Source organism: Pagrus pagrus, assembly GCF_965226575.1.
Source record: "Pagrus pagrus genome assembly, chromosome: 19".
In the NCBI taxonomy this organism is placed as follows: Eukaryota; Metazoa; Chordata; class Actinopteri; order Spariformes; family Sparidae; genus Pagrus; species Pagrus pagrus.
The window spans coordinates 12,411,867-12,429,793 of record NC_140203.1 but is presented as its reverse complement, the minus strand read 5'-3'; the positions used below and the strand labels follow the sequence as shown (position 1 = coordinate 12,429,793).

General features: G+C 41.3%; 1 protein-coding gene across 1 annotated transcript; it reads right to left on the bottom strand.

Annotated features, from left to right (window-relative positions):
• Positions 1-1,537: 1,537 nt before the first annotated feature.
• LOC311274991 (uncharacterized protein) lies at positions 1,538-9,229 on the bottom strand. The gene is made up of 3 exons (XM_084383128.1): positions 8,912-9,229; positions 4,033-4,173; positions 1,538-2,348 (listed from the first exon to the last, which is right to left on the bottom strand). The coding sequence occupies exons 1-3, from the start codon at positions 8,979-8,981 to the stop codon at positions 2,161-2,163; spliced, it is 399 nt and encodes a 132-aa protein (XP_084239254.1). The 5' UTR covers positions 8,982-9,229; the 3' UTR covers positions 1,538-2,160.
• Between the last annotated feature and the right edge of the window lie 8,698 nt (positions 9,230-17,927).

Sequence of the window (17,927 nt, the reverse complement as noted above, 5' to 3'; positions counted from 1 at the left end):
TCGAAATAACAACTGCCGTTTTCCCGAGATGACGGGATAACTTCATTTGTTTCCTCGAAATCTCGAGTCATTATCTCGAAATAACAACTGCCGTTTTCCCGTGATAACGAGTTAATTTCATTTGTTTTCTCGAAATCTCGAGTCATTATCTCGAAATAACAACTGCCATTTTCCCGTGATAACGAGTTAATTTCATTTGTTTTCTCGAGATCTCGAGTTATTATCTCGAAATAACAACTGCCGTTTTCCCGAGATAACGGGATAACTTTCTTGAGATCTCGAGATAACAAAACTTTGTTTTCCTGAGATAACAATATAATTAATTTGAGATCTCGAGATAATGACTGTGATATGATAGGCCTATAGCTGAAGCCTTGCTAATGTCTTTTTAGATTATGCACACTAATGTGTATATTAACTGTAATAGCAAGGCATAATGCTATTTCAGCCTGTGTCAGGCCTTGATTGAAAAGATATGTGACGCAGTGATCAATATGCTCCTGCTCCTCTGACATTGCTTCACTGAATGATGTTTCCTGCAATGATTTACTATACTACACTATCGTTTTGTTATCTCGAGATCTCAAGAAAGTTATCCCGTTATCTCGGGAAAACGGCAGTTGTTATTTCGAGATAATAACTCGAGATCTCGAGAAAACAAATGAAATTAACTCGTTATCATGGGAAAACAGAGGAAATAAAATGTATGAATGCATGGCCCTCTAGGGTTCCGTAGCTATGCAAAACATTAAAACTCAACAATTCAGAATAGGTTGATGGGTAGAAAGTTATAATAATAGTTCATTGGCCATCAATACTGCAAAGATATTAGAGAAAACCTATTTTGCAACTTTTTTCTCCCTAGATTGTTGAGAAAGAAAGCACTTAAATATAAACTGTTCCAATGAGATTTGGCTCCACACTGTACTGTTTTGTTTTTCATTGCATTGGTCTGGTTTGTTTCACATGTGTTTGTGGGAAACAAACTGACATTGGCATTTGAAGCCAGGTTCAAATCTGTTAATGTGTTAACTGGAAAAAAAAAATTGTTTTACACATTTGTCACAGCAATTAACATAAGTAAAGTGGGGCTGTGATCTGTTTATTTAACATTTAGAGCTGGACAGCATCCATTCTGCCTATATGTCTTTGTGTAAGATACTTGATGTACTGCTGTGGGCTAACACACAGCTCGTTTTGTATAGACAGATTTATGATATACAAAGCTAAACTAGTAAAGGCCCACTTTGAAATGTCTGTTGGAAAATGGCCATAATAATATAACTTCTACTGGTAAATATTAGCTCACCTTATTTGACCATGCTATATTTCCCCGCTATGGTTGTTATTTTAATTTTATTTTCTCTGTGTAAGCTCTTCAAATGTACATAAAAGATCTATCCAATCAGCTGGCCAACTGTTTAACACATTTTAATTCATTCTCTCGTGTCAATTATTGAGTTCAAAGCATTTTTCTTTTGAAAAATATGAAACATTTTAATACAGTAATTCACAACATTACATGCTTTCACTGTACAATATTTCTTACAGTCCTACATAAAACCTCATGCAGTGTGCTTTCCCCAGGCTTAGCCTGGACGACTTGACAGCAATCTAAAAAAATATCCTCAATATTGCAAAGTAAATTGCCTGTGACTTTAAAAGAATGTACTGCACACAACGATTTGATCTTGAGAAAGTTAATGAATTAACAGAAGCTTAACAGAGTAAATGGATTGATGTATAACAGTATAAGTGGATGTGAGCCTTTATAAAACTGAAGTCAGTGTGTATCTGCATCGCAAGACTTTATGAACTGACATTATAACTCTAACGAAGATCTTTCTTCCATGGCAACAGATGTCCCACAGTATCCCGTAAACTGTACTTCAGGCTACGTTTGAGTAAGTGGATGTGCACAATAAATTCACTGATGACCCCATGATCGAACAGATTCACAGGGTTATTTTGCCATCGGTCTGACTAAATGACAAAAGCTACGGTTTCAAGGTGCTCACCAGTAACACCGTACTGAGTAAAACTCTCATTCAGCAATCAGTCCTAAACGTGAGGAGCTAAGAGAGGAAATGAGAGTGACTAATACAAAATGTTTCTCCCATAGTCCACTGGTGTTACGCTCCTCTCCAGATTGACTCCATATCACAACCACATCCTCAGCAGCAAGAGGCTGAACAGTGCACTGATGTAGTGGAGTGTGCCTGGGTGCCAGGAGGAGGCGCTGTTACATAGGTCTGAGTCACAGCAGTGGATGCGCACCCCTGGCAGCTCTTGCTGCTGGCAGTGTCTGGATGTGGCACAACCGCTGGTCAGGACGATACCCAGGGCCGCTGGGGGGACAGAAACAGTTAGACAGTCAGTCAGGGAAGAGTGATAGGCAGGTGTTTGGCTCAGCAAGAAAAAAAAGCATAAGTAAGCACCAAATACTGCAAGTGTGTAATGAGGAGGACGTTTAGAGATCTTAAAGGCACACTGCAGGGGATGTCTTCACAGCTGAGAAACCAAGCCTCTGACAAATAGTACATCTTGTACTACTGGGAGAAGCATTGCCACAGAATTCAGATTATTATAGAGTTTATATTTAAAATCTGTATTATCCTCATTTGAGAAGGGGAATACTGAAAAAATAAACCTTAACCTAAATCCACACTTATGTGCCAGCTGCAAATCCACTGGATTTTCTTAAAAAATGTAGGAGGAAGAGCAGATTGAGTTTGTGCTCTTTGGATAGTGATACATGCAGACTTAACCATCGTAATAAAAACTCAGAGGCATCTCTTTAAACTCTTAAAATGTCCTCATTGTCACAGCATGCTCATGCCAAGCCTTTAAAACATACTCTGAAGTGTTTCAGCATCAAGCCCTTGTTGTCACACCGCCATGAAGAAACCGTTGGACTTATTACTGTCCTCAAATAATTACTTTGACTGTGAAATACAGTTTATATAACATTTAGATGGTTTTAGTCCTTACAGCTTAGGCTCTAGCCCTTATTCAGCTTCTCTGTTTTTCAATTAAAATAACTTCTATAATAAGATTTTTACTAAACACCTTCCTGCACTCAATTAGCACCTGACAACCCCCCTGCCATTTATAATCGTAAAAGACCTGACTTCCCCAGATGCACGGAGCTCAGAGCTGGTTGTTGTTTTTAAAAAAATGAAGCTGAAAATGAAGAGGTGGGAGGTTTTCTCTGCGGGTTCACCGTGGATTCTTTATTCAAATTGTGATGATTCTTAGTCGAGCCTATCTAGACATTTTCTGCCATGTTGGAGACGGCTGAGACGTGAGAGGACAGTAGGGCATTGATCCCGCAGAGGCGACTAGAAATCTAGGACTTGTATGGAACTTCACCAGCATCTGTTAGGTTTAAGTTTGGCAGGGTCACATGAAGATTAACAGGCTGACTGGCCACCGATTACTACCAAGACACTGCTTCAAGATTTTTGACAAAGTGCTTGTCGCACTGCCTCTGACGGGCCGTTGTCAGTCCCTGTCTGAGCTTTTCTGTTTCTCTGAGCCGATGGAAAAGGTGCCTCGTCAGCCCTTTTATAACATGAGCGTTACTGAATTAGACGTCAAGCAAAGGAACAGCTGGATTGTCCACGCTTCCACGGATATCAGCAGAACTACTCATCTGGCCATCGCTACCCTGTCGTGGCTGTCCACATCCTCCATTTGACTTCACATTAAACAATGAATGACTTATAATTTACTCAGCAAAGCACACCAACGTGGGGTTACGTAACTATCCTTCAGTGCGAGGAGCAACAGAATATTCACATCAGTGGTCGAAAAAGATTAACATGAACGTATGATTAAAAAGCATATTCAGTGGCACGCCAGAGTGAATCCATCACGACTTAATAATCATAAATATTCCTCAAATAAGTAGCTATCATACACAGACGCATTAGTCCGCTGAGTTAGAGGTTACAGAGAAGAGAAGGAATTGTGAATAGGATTTCAGTTTATTAGTCATTAATTAAATATTGCTCGTGGGGGTTTACTCACTGCTCTCTGTCTTGATGCAGAAACGGTGTTTGAAGCCTTTGTGTGAGTGGGCGCAGGTGATGACCTCTGGGTTGGAGCAGCCCACGTCCACGTACCTCTGGCCCTGGATGATGTTGCAGCCATAGCACTGCAGCCCCTTGACTGCGGGGGACACACACAACAGTACACGACATCTTAAAAGGGCGCAATTTAAACGTGACGTGCCAGCTTACATAAGAGTATACAAGGATATATAAGCTACTTTTGGGCTTTGGATGGAATGGCACAGACAGAAAGTAGAATCACTGTAATGCCGAGACGTGTGTGCTTTAAATGACGGGAGCATCGTCATGTTTGAGACTTATCAGCACATAAGCTGTACCTGCCTATTCGCCAAAGGCAGGACATCCACACTGAACCCGTATTGAACCCGGGGAGCTGCTCACAACACCATTGTGATTATGAATACAAAGATTTAACACAATAAGAGAAAAGATTTGAAAATTGAAGAGATTAGCCTACTTGTGTGACATATTTATTCTTCATCCACCACCAAGAGATGGACACCTGCACCAAGGGGACAGGGCTTTAAGAAATATGGAATAGAGCAACACAAAGACTACAATACAAGATTGGGCACAGCGGGTTGTTAATTTGTAACGGGGGGTGGCCCTAACCCTAAAATAAAAACTCTATCTGTAGTCTAGTCCCACTTACAAAGTATTTTGTTATGAAGGTGGTTCGGTCTGGGGTGTATTTTCAATACAACAGACGCTACTGAATGATTTAAAACATATTAGAGAGGAATACTACAGGCAGGAGTGTGTCTATATGATCCTCGCACTCCTCTGTGACTAGGCATTGCTACTTGTCACCTTGATTGATTGACACTACTATAAAGAGTATAGTATGTGATTGAGTTATTATAGTATAGAGTAGGAAATATAATAGATCCAAGACCAAACTGACAGAAGAGCAGTTATGAGAGAAAAAGGCACAATTTCAAATCCATCTGCTACTTCAGCACCATGGACGGTGCCATGGATTTATCCATACACAGCACAGCACTAATATTTCAGAGTCATGGTTGGGGCCATAGATTCTAACTTGCACAAACCTCAGTCAGATAAAGGATCAATAAAAAGAAAATAAAACAGTCTTTCTCCTCTGATCAAAATTTCTTCTCCAAAACTGTATAGTGCACCTTTTAAAATGCAAAGTCGGTCGCACCTTATTCTATCCTATTACACTTATAGGACGTAATAAGCTGTCTGTTTTTTGTCAAATTAGCAAATATTAGGAATAATGTGGTCGTTTTTAGACAGTAAACAAAGACAGTTATACCCTAAGAAAAGTAATTAAATGTAATAAGACGTAATTTGCATGAAATTTGGCAAAACTAGAGATAATATCTTCTTTGTTAAAAAATAAAAACACAGTTATGCACTGAGTAAACTATTACTTACATTGATAATTATTTTTTTGCAGTACAGTTTTCCTTTAATGTGTCGCTAATTAATTGCTATGGAAGTCTAATAAGGTGTTAACAATCAAGCATGTGGCAATGTACTAGTAAGTCCAAGGGGCTCCAGAGAACATCCAGGCTGTGAGAGACTACAGTGTTCTTTGGCTTTATTTTACAGTACAGTTTTATTGGTGGCATCGCCCCTCAAATCACCAACTGACTTTTAGTATATATCCCCCATATCCTAGTTTGAATTTGTGGCTCGTGCTCCTCTTATTGACACAGCTCATCAACCTTATCTCCTTTGACATGCTATTGTAGTGTATACTGCAAATTTATCAATCATTTCCCCAAGACTTTCCCCTTTCTTTTATACTTATATTTGGCTGGTGCATCGAAAATTTGGCATCCCATGACTTCTGCCTTTTTGTGCTTACTGGTAATTACAGCATGTGCACCATGTTGGTTTAAAAACTCACATATCAAAGTGCCAGACTCTTCAGTCTCTGCTGGTAAACACCCGACCTTATATGACCCGCCACTTCGTAGCAGTGTTAATAATGGTAATACTGATACTTCAAAGCAAAAATTTTCCAAGTGCCAAGTTGCATCTAAACTGCCATTTGACTTTGATGTATCCATCCATGACCAGTTCTCTTAAAAGACAGTGTGCAGGTGTTCTCCCTTCTCTTGCCTGAGGATGTTCTCCTCGTACACATCTGTCTACACGAAACCCTGAGGTGTACACGAGCCTTCACTGTCAGGATGTTTCCACGACTCCAAATCTCCATCAGGAGCACCTGCACCGACTGTGATTCAACCTGAAATTATCCTTATGTCAACTGGAGAAGTAAACTTCAGTTGCAGCATCGTAGTTCTTCTGTCTGGAGCTACATAAACAGTGAAAATGGGCTCATTTCAAAGCAATGCTTCAGTTCAACCGAGGGCATATCCTGCATGGTGTTTGAAAAGAAGTGCATCTTAAAAGCATCAAGAATCCTTCAAAACAAATCACGGTTCCAGCAAGGAACATCTCTTTGGAGTCTTCTCTTCTCTTCTCTTCTCTTCTCTTCTCTTCTCTTCTCTCTTTTTTCAGCTTGTGCTTAAGGGTGACTCACCCTCAGTAGTACACTCCATCCCAAGCTGTCTGGCTGCCAGCTCCAGCTTGTGATCTCAAAGCCTTGTCTCTACCACTCAGCACCCTGTAAGTGGTGGAAGCTACAGCACTGAGAAGGACTTGAGAGGGGCTAAATCAACATGCAGCGAGACTACGCTGTTTACTTTTTCTTCTCAGCTGGAGCCTAAAAAAATCATAGACTCAGTTAATATGATCATTTGCCAAAATGGGTTTGGTCCCTGTACACCGGATCACGATACAATGGAAGTTCCTAGCTATATCTTTTCAGAAATGAAATGCTCCAAATATGACTTTCATCTTTAGTTCCCTCTTCTCCCGAGCCACTGTCTCACTTCTCCAATGTCTAACTCTCTCAAGAAAGTAAGGCTAAGCCTAAACAGAACAAATCCACAGAGCTTAAAGGGATTGTCCGTGAATACAGACCACTCACACACCTGTGCCTGACCTCCAAAATCCCACACACACAAGATGGAAGATCAGCTTTGGCTGAAACCAATCCTCCCTCTTTATCTCTGCAAACCTGTGGACTCAGAGCGAGGGCAGAGAGCGGGCGCGAGCCTCTCGCTGCCTCTGCTCTGTTAAATAGCCCACCGAAAGCTCTGATGGAGCTTTCAGGAGCAAACTAATCCCGGGCAAATGCTCTTACAAAAATCACTTTAGAAATCTGCTGGAATCAATGTAAAGCCTCACAGGGACAGTGAGCACATGCCAGCCTTTAGGGGATGTGTCATACTCCCTGCTGGTGATACACCATGTGGTGAAAGCTCTCATAAATATTGGAGCATTTCATTCGAGCTGGATAATGGTTTTGAAAATAAAAAAAAAACACACAATGGTCGTTCACAGCATGATTCATCAATTCACTGTGACACACCACACTCGTGAGGCATTCAAAAAGCTGCCCGGTAACATTTGTCATGATAATGAGGACATATTGGGAAGAGCTTTCATGGCACAGTGCAATTTATTATCACCAGATCGTCTCCATGTATGCACTGCAAATGTTGATTAACTCTGAATATAGTCAAATCTATTGTGACCTAAATGTAACCTAATCAATTATTGCTTATGAGTGTGCTTTATATGTGAACATGCAAGTGCTTGTAAAGCTCATCTGCATTTCAACACTGAGCCAACTCTATTCATTGTACTGTCAAATGCGTCATACATTTTTATACGAGAGAAATTTTGAAGAAAGGAAAAATAAGCAGCATAAACAAGCAAACAAGAAGGATTATTAGACTTATCATGAGGACATTTACATGTTATTTTATTACTGCTTTCCTGTCTCATTATATATTCTTATTTTTTCCTTTTTCAGTTGGACTAGTAAATTCAGTAATGCTCAAAATTAGCTTTTAAGACACCAGAATCCGATTATGAAGGCAAGATTATTGCTGTAATCAAAAAAGATGTCATACATGATAGGTATTTCATGGTGTGATTTTTGCACTATTAAGCTCAATGTCCTCTTGTTTGTTAATTATGATTCATTATCACCATCACCTTTTTTCAAATGATTTTTACTTCATAATGCACTACAATTATATCTACATCCAGCTGCCTCATCTCCTGCCTTTCACGGGCTGTTGCCCTATTTATAAACGCCACATAATTAATCGGTCCAGGAGAGCTCACTTCACCCTCTGGTCTGGCGCCGGGATCAGAGGTGATCTGACTCAGACCGAAATGCCGAGATATGAATCGAGCAAATCAAAGCAATGCGTGATGCACACAACATCAGTGCCGTTTGCTCTTCTAATGAAACAAAAGGTCGCAGCAGAGCCGATCCAGGTCAATTGTTACTGCTCTGTGGGGAAATTTAGTCTGCCACATATGGACATTACCCATTGTTGGGAGGCGTAGCTTTGAACTCCCGAGTCAATTACATGTGGAACAAAGGCACATTCACTGGAGTCATCTTTCAGCATGATTGTTCATTACATTGATGTGATTCCTTCAGTTGGTTTCAGCCTATTATACATGATTCCACTGCTGCGTTACTTTTAATGTTCATTTGTACAATACTTTCACTGTGCAGCACATATAAGATACTATCTGTATGAATGTACATGATGTTATTGATTACTCTGCCTCCAAAAACCTGTTGTAAGTGAAGGTTATTAGAACTCAGCACACTTTTTCTTGTCTGTCATATACAAATCTACATGCACGTGCAAACACCCACGCACACACACGCACATGCACACGCACACACATGCACATGCACACATGTACAGCCCTTTCATATGTCTCCATGCATTGCAAAACCTTTCCTTTCAGTACATCCTACTCACCCTGTGTCAAGCAGAGTGCCCAAACCAAGATAGATCCAAGCCCGTACACCAGCCAGGTATGTAAAGTCATGGATGCAGCACACAGTGGTGATGGTCAGTGGTCAGTGCTGGAGGAGAGAGAGAGAGAGCCAGATTTGTTCCTCTGCTCTCATCTAATAATCCACCAAAACAGAAAGAGAGAGAAATTGAGCAGAGAGATCCCACTTCCCCAAAGCCTGAGCAGCCCGACTGTCTCTCTCCACCCCAGCCTCAGCGAAGCTCGCTCAGTGTGTGAGTGAAGTGAGCGTCCAGTGAGAGAGGGAGCCAACCATCCAGGCAGTCAGTCAGCTCAGCAGCCAGTCAGGCAAAGAGACGAGGGGGAGGAAGATAGATGAGTGAAGGAACTAAATAAATGAATGTCTTCCTCAGTGGTCTCCTCACGTCCTGAGAAGGTGAAGCTGGTGGAGCCAGTGGTTTGATCATTAAAACAATCCTGTCCTCTCATGTCAGATAAAAAAATAAATAAAACCTTCTCTCACCACAGAGACGACAACAGTCAGTGTAGCAGTGGTTGTGGTCCTTTTCCAGTTGGGGCAAAACACATCAATCAGGATTAATTCCTGATTGATAATCCATCGCTTCTAATAATAGCCCTATCACATTGTGTTAAAAGCCCAGCCACTAAATAGGATGGCACTCCAGGGGTGGGCAGGTTGGCGTGTATACGTGTGTGTGTGTGTGTGCGTGTGTGTGGAGGAGCACTGCGAAGGAGCGTTGCCAAAGGACACACAAACACTAACACACACACTTTCCTGATGGGGCAGGTTATCTCTGCGCGGTGTATCACTGTGCTCGCACACAGGGTACAAAATTCTATCTAATCAAGAATTAAAGAGTAAATCCTTTCTTAGAGACTGTAATGCCAGAGGATAAGGCAGGCTTTGCGGTAAGCCCTCATTCCCTCCCCACCCAAAGCAACATATGGTCCAGCCTGATAGATGGCTGCCAATGATCGCTGTCATTCATATTAAGACATATTTACAGGCGGGTGCAGATTTTTCCACATATGTTTTGATTACAGTGGAGTGCAGATAAGGTAGTTTTTCATGACCACTCATTTATGAAACAAACTGTTCCTAATCACAGCTTACATGTTCATCTTTTTGTTATGTTCCTGCACACACACACGTGCCTCTTTTAATTTGTAAGTGTGTGCAGCTGCGTGTGAGTTGTTTCTCCTCTGTGTGCTTTTTATTCATGACTCATTGTTTGTGTGTGAGTGTGTGTGAAAGAAAATCAGGGGCGAGAGAAGAGAAATGCCAGCAGTGTGTACTATCTGTGAGAAGCATATGGTAGGTAGAGAGGGTCATGCAGACAGTTGTGTGTTTGTATGTGTGTGTGTGTGTGTGTGTGTGCATGAAGAGGTGAGGGAGAGAAAGATGCTGTTTTAAGCCAGTGCTCTTGCATGTGCGACCTTGAATGAATAGTTTGACAATATATGGAGAATAGAAATATGCTCATTTGCTTTTTCGTAGAGCATAAAGTGCACTACCTTAGCAGCTACAGTGAAGAGATGGCTTTAAAAAAGATGTAAATTAAGTCTGTTAAAATCAATTTAGGATCTCCAGAGACTTGGACTATGCTGGACAAGCTCTATAGAGACATATTATGTTCTTTTTCTGTAGTTTTTTTACCTTACAAAACAAGTCCCCATCTACTTCAGTTGTTTAGGAGAACACTGCAACGCTGTTTTGCTGTGAATCTCCACAAATGTTTTGCGGACTAGGAAACTTCGACCGACTTTCCATCGGCAGGAGGGTGAGCAGATAGAGACTGAATTTTAGTTTTTGAGTGAACTTATCCTTTAAGTGTTGGACTTTTTCTTGGCAAGGCACATTCACCTCCTGGAGTCTCTGCTACTAGCCTAGCAACTAGGCAACTAGCTTATAATGTGCCAACACACTGCAAATAGTCATTCACCCTCAGATATACAATACAAATGTGTCCTTGTTGCCAGGTTCTGGACATATTGGGGCGTAGAGATGTTTGCCCGCTCTTGAATATAATGGAACTGGATGGCACTCGACTTGTGGTGCTCAACTGTCTGTTTCCAGACACCATGACCTGGTAACACAAGATAATCCACAGACCTTGTTGCTATTCTCTTTCTACCACACAAGACCCGCCAACGGTATCACTGTGCAAATGGCACATTGGCTGATTAAGCGTGTAGAATTGGCGGCAGAGCCCGTCGGTGAGGGTAATCGCTCAGACTGGCTGTTCAGCCCAGTGAATGAGTACACGAGAGGCGAAACTGGAAAAAGAAAGGGAAAGCCTCTTGAGCCTGTTGCTGCAATATCCATGTTTGGTTTGGTTTTCCCTTATTTATTTCAACATTTTTCACTCTTTGTGTCATTTGCAACTTTATATCTGACATATTCTTGATAACGAATGGCTATATTATTAAGAGTGGTGTGAAAAATGCTACTTTATCATAACAACGGTTTTCCAGATTTTCTTTTTGAACGTTGAATACAAACTACAGCTGCTTGGTGGTATGGAGAGGTATTTCCTCCCATGAAGTTGGCTGTCAGCTGCAGTCCTTGCAGTGTGCTTAAGTGCAGCTTTTTGGCTGAGACTCAGGCGACGCGAGGCGACACAACTGTCAGCCTTCGTCGCCACTTGTTTTTTGATGTGGGTTTGGTGTGTCTGGGCCATTAGAGGTAAAAGAAGGTGGATTTTGTTACCTTGGGACTTCCCCTGGTTCCAGTCTTTGTGCTAAGCTAAGCTAACCAGCTGCTGGCTGTAGCTTCATATTTCCTGTACAAACACGAGAGTGGCACCAGTCTCTCCATCTCACTCTCTGCAAGGCAGTAAAAATACTCCCAGGATGTGACATTTTGCTCGAACCCTTCCCACAATAAAAGCCTCATCTTTTATTGACTTACAATAGCACACGCACAACTCAGCATCTCCAGATTCCCATTAGTCATGGAGACGAGTGATGAATCTGTAATGTGAAATTTTCATATTGCATCAACACGACCCAACTGAGTGGTGTGGAGCATAAAAGAGCAGTCCCAGTAAAAGTCCCAATGCTGATGTGCCCATACAATTTTGTCTCAACCTTTTCCCTCTTTCCCCATCTCACTGCCTTTATGCATTTATATTCTGCTGAGCTGCTTGAGCCTTTGAGTGATAAAGCCATGAAAGAGAGCGAGAGAAGGATGGATTCGGAGGAAGGGGGGGTGAGAGGAGGTCCGGCAGTACCACAAGGATGAAAGTGAGTCTTCCCCAAGCTGCTCCTGACTTATCTCATGACACACAATAGCTGCTTTAAATACCCTTGAAGTCCCCTGCGGTGGCTAGTTTGGAGTGACAGTGACGAGAATAGGGAAGGCTACATGGCTTTAAATTCTTGATGAAATTGCAATTAAGACACCAGAAGAAGAAGAAGAGAGCCCCGAGGCCGCGCGAGCAGCGACCAACAAGAAACAACAAGGACGTGAGAAGGAAATACATGAAAAGTTAATTCTGCTCTGTGAGCTTTAATTCTGGGCATCTGTCATCGCATATAACCCTCCCCTGAAAGTGTAGAGGAGATGAGACTGGAAATGGCCATTAAGTCTCGTGTATTAGCCACAGCCCAGCGGGTTCTCTGCAGAGTTAATGAGCAGTAATCCAGTAGTGTTTGACCACAATACTCAACAACATGAAGATATATTCTGCAGGCTATGTGCAGCTATGTGCAAAACAAAAATCCAGGGACTACATGAAGATGAGCGATGTTTGAGACTTCACTTTCAGGGACTCAAACCAATATGGGCTGGTTGGAGAAATCCTCAGGGGTCTCTTCTCAAGGGTCTGCCTCCCTTTGGGGCAAGTTATTTGTGCTTTTTGTCACATGTGCCATGATTATCGCCTTAATGCTGGCACAAGCTGTAAGATTAACCGCTGAAGCCTTGAAGGGAAACTGCCTTTTAGCACCCAGAATATCAAGTAATTGAAAGTTTGACCGGATGTATGTGCCTCGGCAGTTTTACACTAAAGGGAGCGCAAAGCCGGATTCTCCTTATACAGCAAAGGAGACATCTCAGCAAAAGGCTTAGCTCCATTTGTGGAAAAGTAAGCACTTCTGAATTTTTGATTCATGGCCCTTTAAATTATGGTCCCCAGCGTTTAGAGAGAAATTACATACATGCAGGTTTGAGTGCACTCACTTACTACATGAATTCACACTCTTTTTATGTACTCACATAGATAACAATGCTTTTTTCTTTTTTGCTTTGCATAAATTAGTAATGCATGGACATATTGTAATTGATACATTCCCATATTTTATTCAAATGACTACTTGTTTTCTTTAACGTGTGTTATAATTTGTGCATGCACAAGCCCCAGATGCACTGCACTTAATATCAAGATGCTATGCTAAAATGTAAAGCTAGACAGAAGAAAAGAAAAGCAAAGCAAAAAGATTAAAAATGCAGTACAGTAACAAAAATACAGAATTTCCTGACACCTTTTACACATTTTTTCAATGGCTTGCAATCCAGCCAATGCCCGACTGAGGCTCCCCATTTACTGACCTCATAAACTACAATGTCTACCATGAAGGGTCCGGAGAAACTACCGGGTTAACATAATTATACGACTTCTCAAGTGTGTAAGCGCTGCCCCTCTCAGAATCTTATCGGCCTGTGGCATCTTAAGAGGCACCGTCCAATCAGTGGCCTTGTATTTTGTGCATGGCTGCTCTGTCTCCCTGCCCGGGAGCCCTGTGGGTAAAGCCAGGGGCCCGCTCACCATCTGCTGCTGTCACTGGGGGTGGCACTATCACGTTCGCAGTGCCATGCCAGCCCCAGCGAGCCCAAGACCAGGCTCTGACCCTCTCTCTCTTCAGCTGCCTTGAGACCTACTGTCCTCCTCACCGGGTTATTCACAGATGCTTGACGCACACTGGTTGCTGATCCAGAGGTATATGCACAACCTAGCTGAGGGACAAAATGTTTGAGGATTTGTTTCTCTTGAATTTCAGTTTCTGATTTGTCTCTCAGCAGTTTTTACAGTTCAGACATTCACAGTAAATCCCACATTTTAGGATGTAATCTTTCACTGCGATGCGACTCCAAAGCTGATACTTCCTCCCATGCAGCCATTTCTAACTTTACAGAGAAGCCCTTATCAGATCTCTGAGATTAATTTGCCTCTTGGATGTACATTGTCTGGCATGGAAAATCATACCAGCATTCGGAAGGCTTGCTTGAGGGACAAGGCTGCCTGATATGCAGCAACACATCACTCGCAATGCTAATTGGATGTTTGGACTATTTTTAAAGGGCCAACTGAACCCACGGCCAGCCCTTTATAGAGCGCTTGATAAATAATTAAATCGACACAGATAGAGTGGAAGAATATTTAACTGCTACCCCCATTTAAAGGCTTAGCTTTACAAACCATCAGCTCAATAATCTCTTAATTTAAACATTCCCCTAAATCTCAGAGGCTTAGAGGCGGCATCTGCTGCACACATACACACTCTGCTGGAGGACATCCTTACAAAAATCCAACCTGAGACATGTTGACATCTGTTTTCTTAATGACTTTCATTCAGTGCCCATTAGGTCACTGATTGCTTCATGAACCAGCGTATTTGTGTCCTATCTGAAACCACCTGACTCAAGTTTACGCCGCGGATTTTTGAAAGGTCAGATGCTCTGCTGTAAGTCCCCTATATAGCTCAGCTTAGCTACAGTAAGTGCTCATAAATCTATGTATGTTTGTCATTTACGGATCTTATCGTTACACTTTGTGAAATCAATGGCAGGGCTCTCAGGGGATTTGTAAGAGGCGGGGCGTTATCCAGCCACACTCCCAAACGGAAAATTAAAACACGCTGCTCTAATTTCTTTCATAAGGCTATGATACACATTGACAGAAGCATTAAAAGCCTCATAAATAAGAAAGCACTGTCAGATAATACACTGCCTGAAAAACATCATGTGGAGATGAAGCAGTGATTCAGGAGCATGCTTTTTAACATGAGGGCTTGACATAGTGAGGAAATTGAGATTTTAAGACTCTGCCAGGAGCTTTGGAGGCTGACCTGATAGCACACTGATGCCAACACCCGGTTTATGTCAACGCCAAGTCGAAACCACCACAACCTTCTCATCCCTGCCAGCGTCATATCTTAATCCCCTCAGGCTTTATCACTTAAATCACCTTTAAAAACAAAAGCGGATCCTATACGTGGCTTCCCACAACTATTTCCCGCCTGCATACCCCACTTCCCCCTCTCAGCTCCCCTGAACAGATTTGGCTCCAGGCCACTGCAGCCGGGCTCTTTGAGGGAATATGAATGGCATTGGCTCAGGGGCTGTTGCCATGGTGTTGACTTATTTACTGTACATCAGCCCACTGCCTTGAAACACTGCACGTTTTGGCTGCCATATGAGTGTCAGTGTTATCATCCAAAGGACACATTTCCACTGGGTGATTTGGAAAATTCAACTGTGGCTGCTCGTAAACAACAGAAAGTTGCGAGCGAATGCAAAAAGTCCTGTAAGCTTTATGTACCAACCAAAAGAAAATGTGCTTTATTATCAGATCCACTCTTTATATGTTGGTTTTCATTAATGATACACATCATAAAAAACATTGCGATGAGATCAAACAGAAATTATGTTTATGAGAAATAAGAAGAAAAACACAGTTGAGTTCTTGGATGCTCATGAAAAACATACAGCACGTCTCCGAATTCATTTGGTTTTTGATGTCTTGGGCAGCTGTTTTCTTCAGCAGCAGCTGGCCGCACCACACATTTTAATGAAACCACATGTGGAATATGTCAGTGACATTTTAACTGCCCAATAATCAATGTGCAGAAGGAGTGAGTGCATGGATTATTGGATGCTACCAAGGACCACAATTTTTTGACAAAATTACTCATCCTAGCCTTTAGGCAAAATCAGAAAATCCCCTTTCAGATTCAACTGGTTGTGCAAGATTAATTTTAAGTCAAAGCTGTCACGGGAGGATATTCGATTTTAAGCTGCAGGGTAATATTTATGAATGGATGCAGAGCTCTGTTTTGTTGTGTCATCGGCAGCAACGTGGTATTATTTGACAGGGAATGACAAAATACGGCTTTGAGCCAAACAATGACTTATTTAGTTTAGCGCGTGTGTAATAAATATGGCACTTAAAGTGCAGAATCCCAAAATTAGCATAGTGCAGGGGTTTTCAAAGTGTGGGATAGTGGGCCTCCCCTAAGAGAACTCTTAAACTCTTAATCCTAAAAAAAGGTTTCAACAATAAATGTCATACACATCTTTACTTTTTAAAACATCTTAAACATCTTTATCTGTGAATGTGCTCAAATATTTTTTTAAGACACAATCTTTGTGTATGTTTTTAACATCTTTTAAAACACATTTTAACACCTTTGTGTGTTTTTAAACATATTTTTGTTAAAAAACATCTTCACTTAAAAAAAAAACACAATTTAACTTTTCAACTGATTTTTTAAACACATGTTCACTCACCCGACGTTATCCCACATTAACGCTTACATAGTGGGCTGAAACAGTGAAAATGATCTCCCCATTCCTGTAACTAAATTCCTCAAATCAAATAATGAATAATAATGAATAGATCAACGTCAGTCAGACACTTTTATCAACTCTAGGTAAAAAAACAACATTATTCATTTTCATCAGACAATAACTGAGATTATTTTTACATCACGTGCAACCTAATGACTTGAATATGAATTTGCAGGTATGTGTTACACTGGTGCTGCAAGACATACTGCCAGCTCCTCTTGCCACATCATGCACTAAATACACGGAAATCACTTTGATATATTTAGTGAGTAATTTGTATTGTTTCAGCCTAGTCACCAGAACAAAACGTTGGCAGTTAGACTGCCAGGGTTAGGGTTTCTGCAAACCACTGATATGTTTGTATTTGTACATGTCATTCACATTGCTGCCAAGCCGGTGACCACAGTGTGTGACTGCGTTACAACATTTGTAAGTGTGAAACCACTGACTATTTTTAAGGAGACCTCAGGATAATTTCCAGTGATGTTTGTGGTGCAATAAACCTGATATGTTTAATGGAAAGTCTTGATATATTCACTCAAAAATCTTACATATTGCACCCTTAAATTAGGATTGGACTGTGTATCATACATCTCAGCATCATAGAAAGAAATGAAGGTGGAATATATACTCGCATTAAGACTGCTGCAAGAGATCTGTGTCTGCATTACAAGTCTACACATAGAAATGATAACACAATATAAGGTGAGGATGCTGTGTGTTTATTCTCTCTCAAAATCAGATGAACAGCAAAATGTCAGTTTCTTTAAAGTTAGCACGTGAAAAAAACCTTCCTCTCCGGTTCGATACGGCCAATAAATGGATCAAACTATGGCTGAATACATTTAAAGACGGATGTCACTCCACTCTTGCAAAAACAGAAATGAGCTAGTTTGACAAGAAATAAAAAATAACAAAAAAGAAAAGGCACATGAGATCTTTTGAACCAAAAGCGCCTGAAATCTGCAGATCAGAAGTTGGGATGGAGCTCCGCTGCCTATGTTAACAAAGGCTTGTAGATCTCAAACAAAATATCAGTCTTCTGTGCTGAATTCATTGTATCAATTTGGAGTTTGAGGGTGATGGAAAAAGCAAGAGCGGAAAATTCTGTTACACGGTTGTTGCATTATTGGCTTTGAAGTAGGGTACAGATTATCACATCTGCATCCTCTGTCAGTAAATGAGATATTGTTACATCAAACACGCTGCTGTGAGCCGTTGGAAAGAGTTAAAGATAATAGAAATTACACAACATACAATATAATCGCCTCAGAGGAAGTGGAGGTGGAGTAAAATATACATAATCATAGATTACAGTGAGTAGTACACTGGCTGCACCTCTGTGTGGAGCCAGTAGATGGCGGTGCTGAGCTTCACCAGCAGTCTCACAAACCGGAAGTATAGAAGAAGACGTAGAAGAAGAAGAAGAA

Excerpts from the sequence above, each read along its gene's own strand:
- LOC311274991 (XM_084383128.1), bottom strand. The coding sequence starts at position 8,981 with ATGACTTTACATACCTGGCTGGTGTACGGGCTTGGATCTATCTTGGTT. Across the intron at positions 4,174-8,911 it reads GGCACTCTGCTTGACACAGG|TCAAGGGGCTGCAGTGCTAT; the intron begins GTGAGTAGGATG and ends TGTCCCCCGCAG. Across the intron at positions 2,349-4,032 it reads CTGCATCAAGACAGAGAGCA|CGGCCCTGGGTATCGTCCTG; the intron begins GTGAGTAAACCC and ends CTGTCCCCCCAG.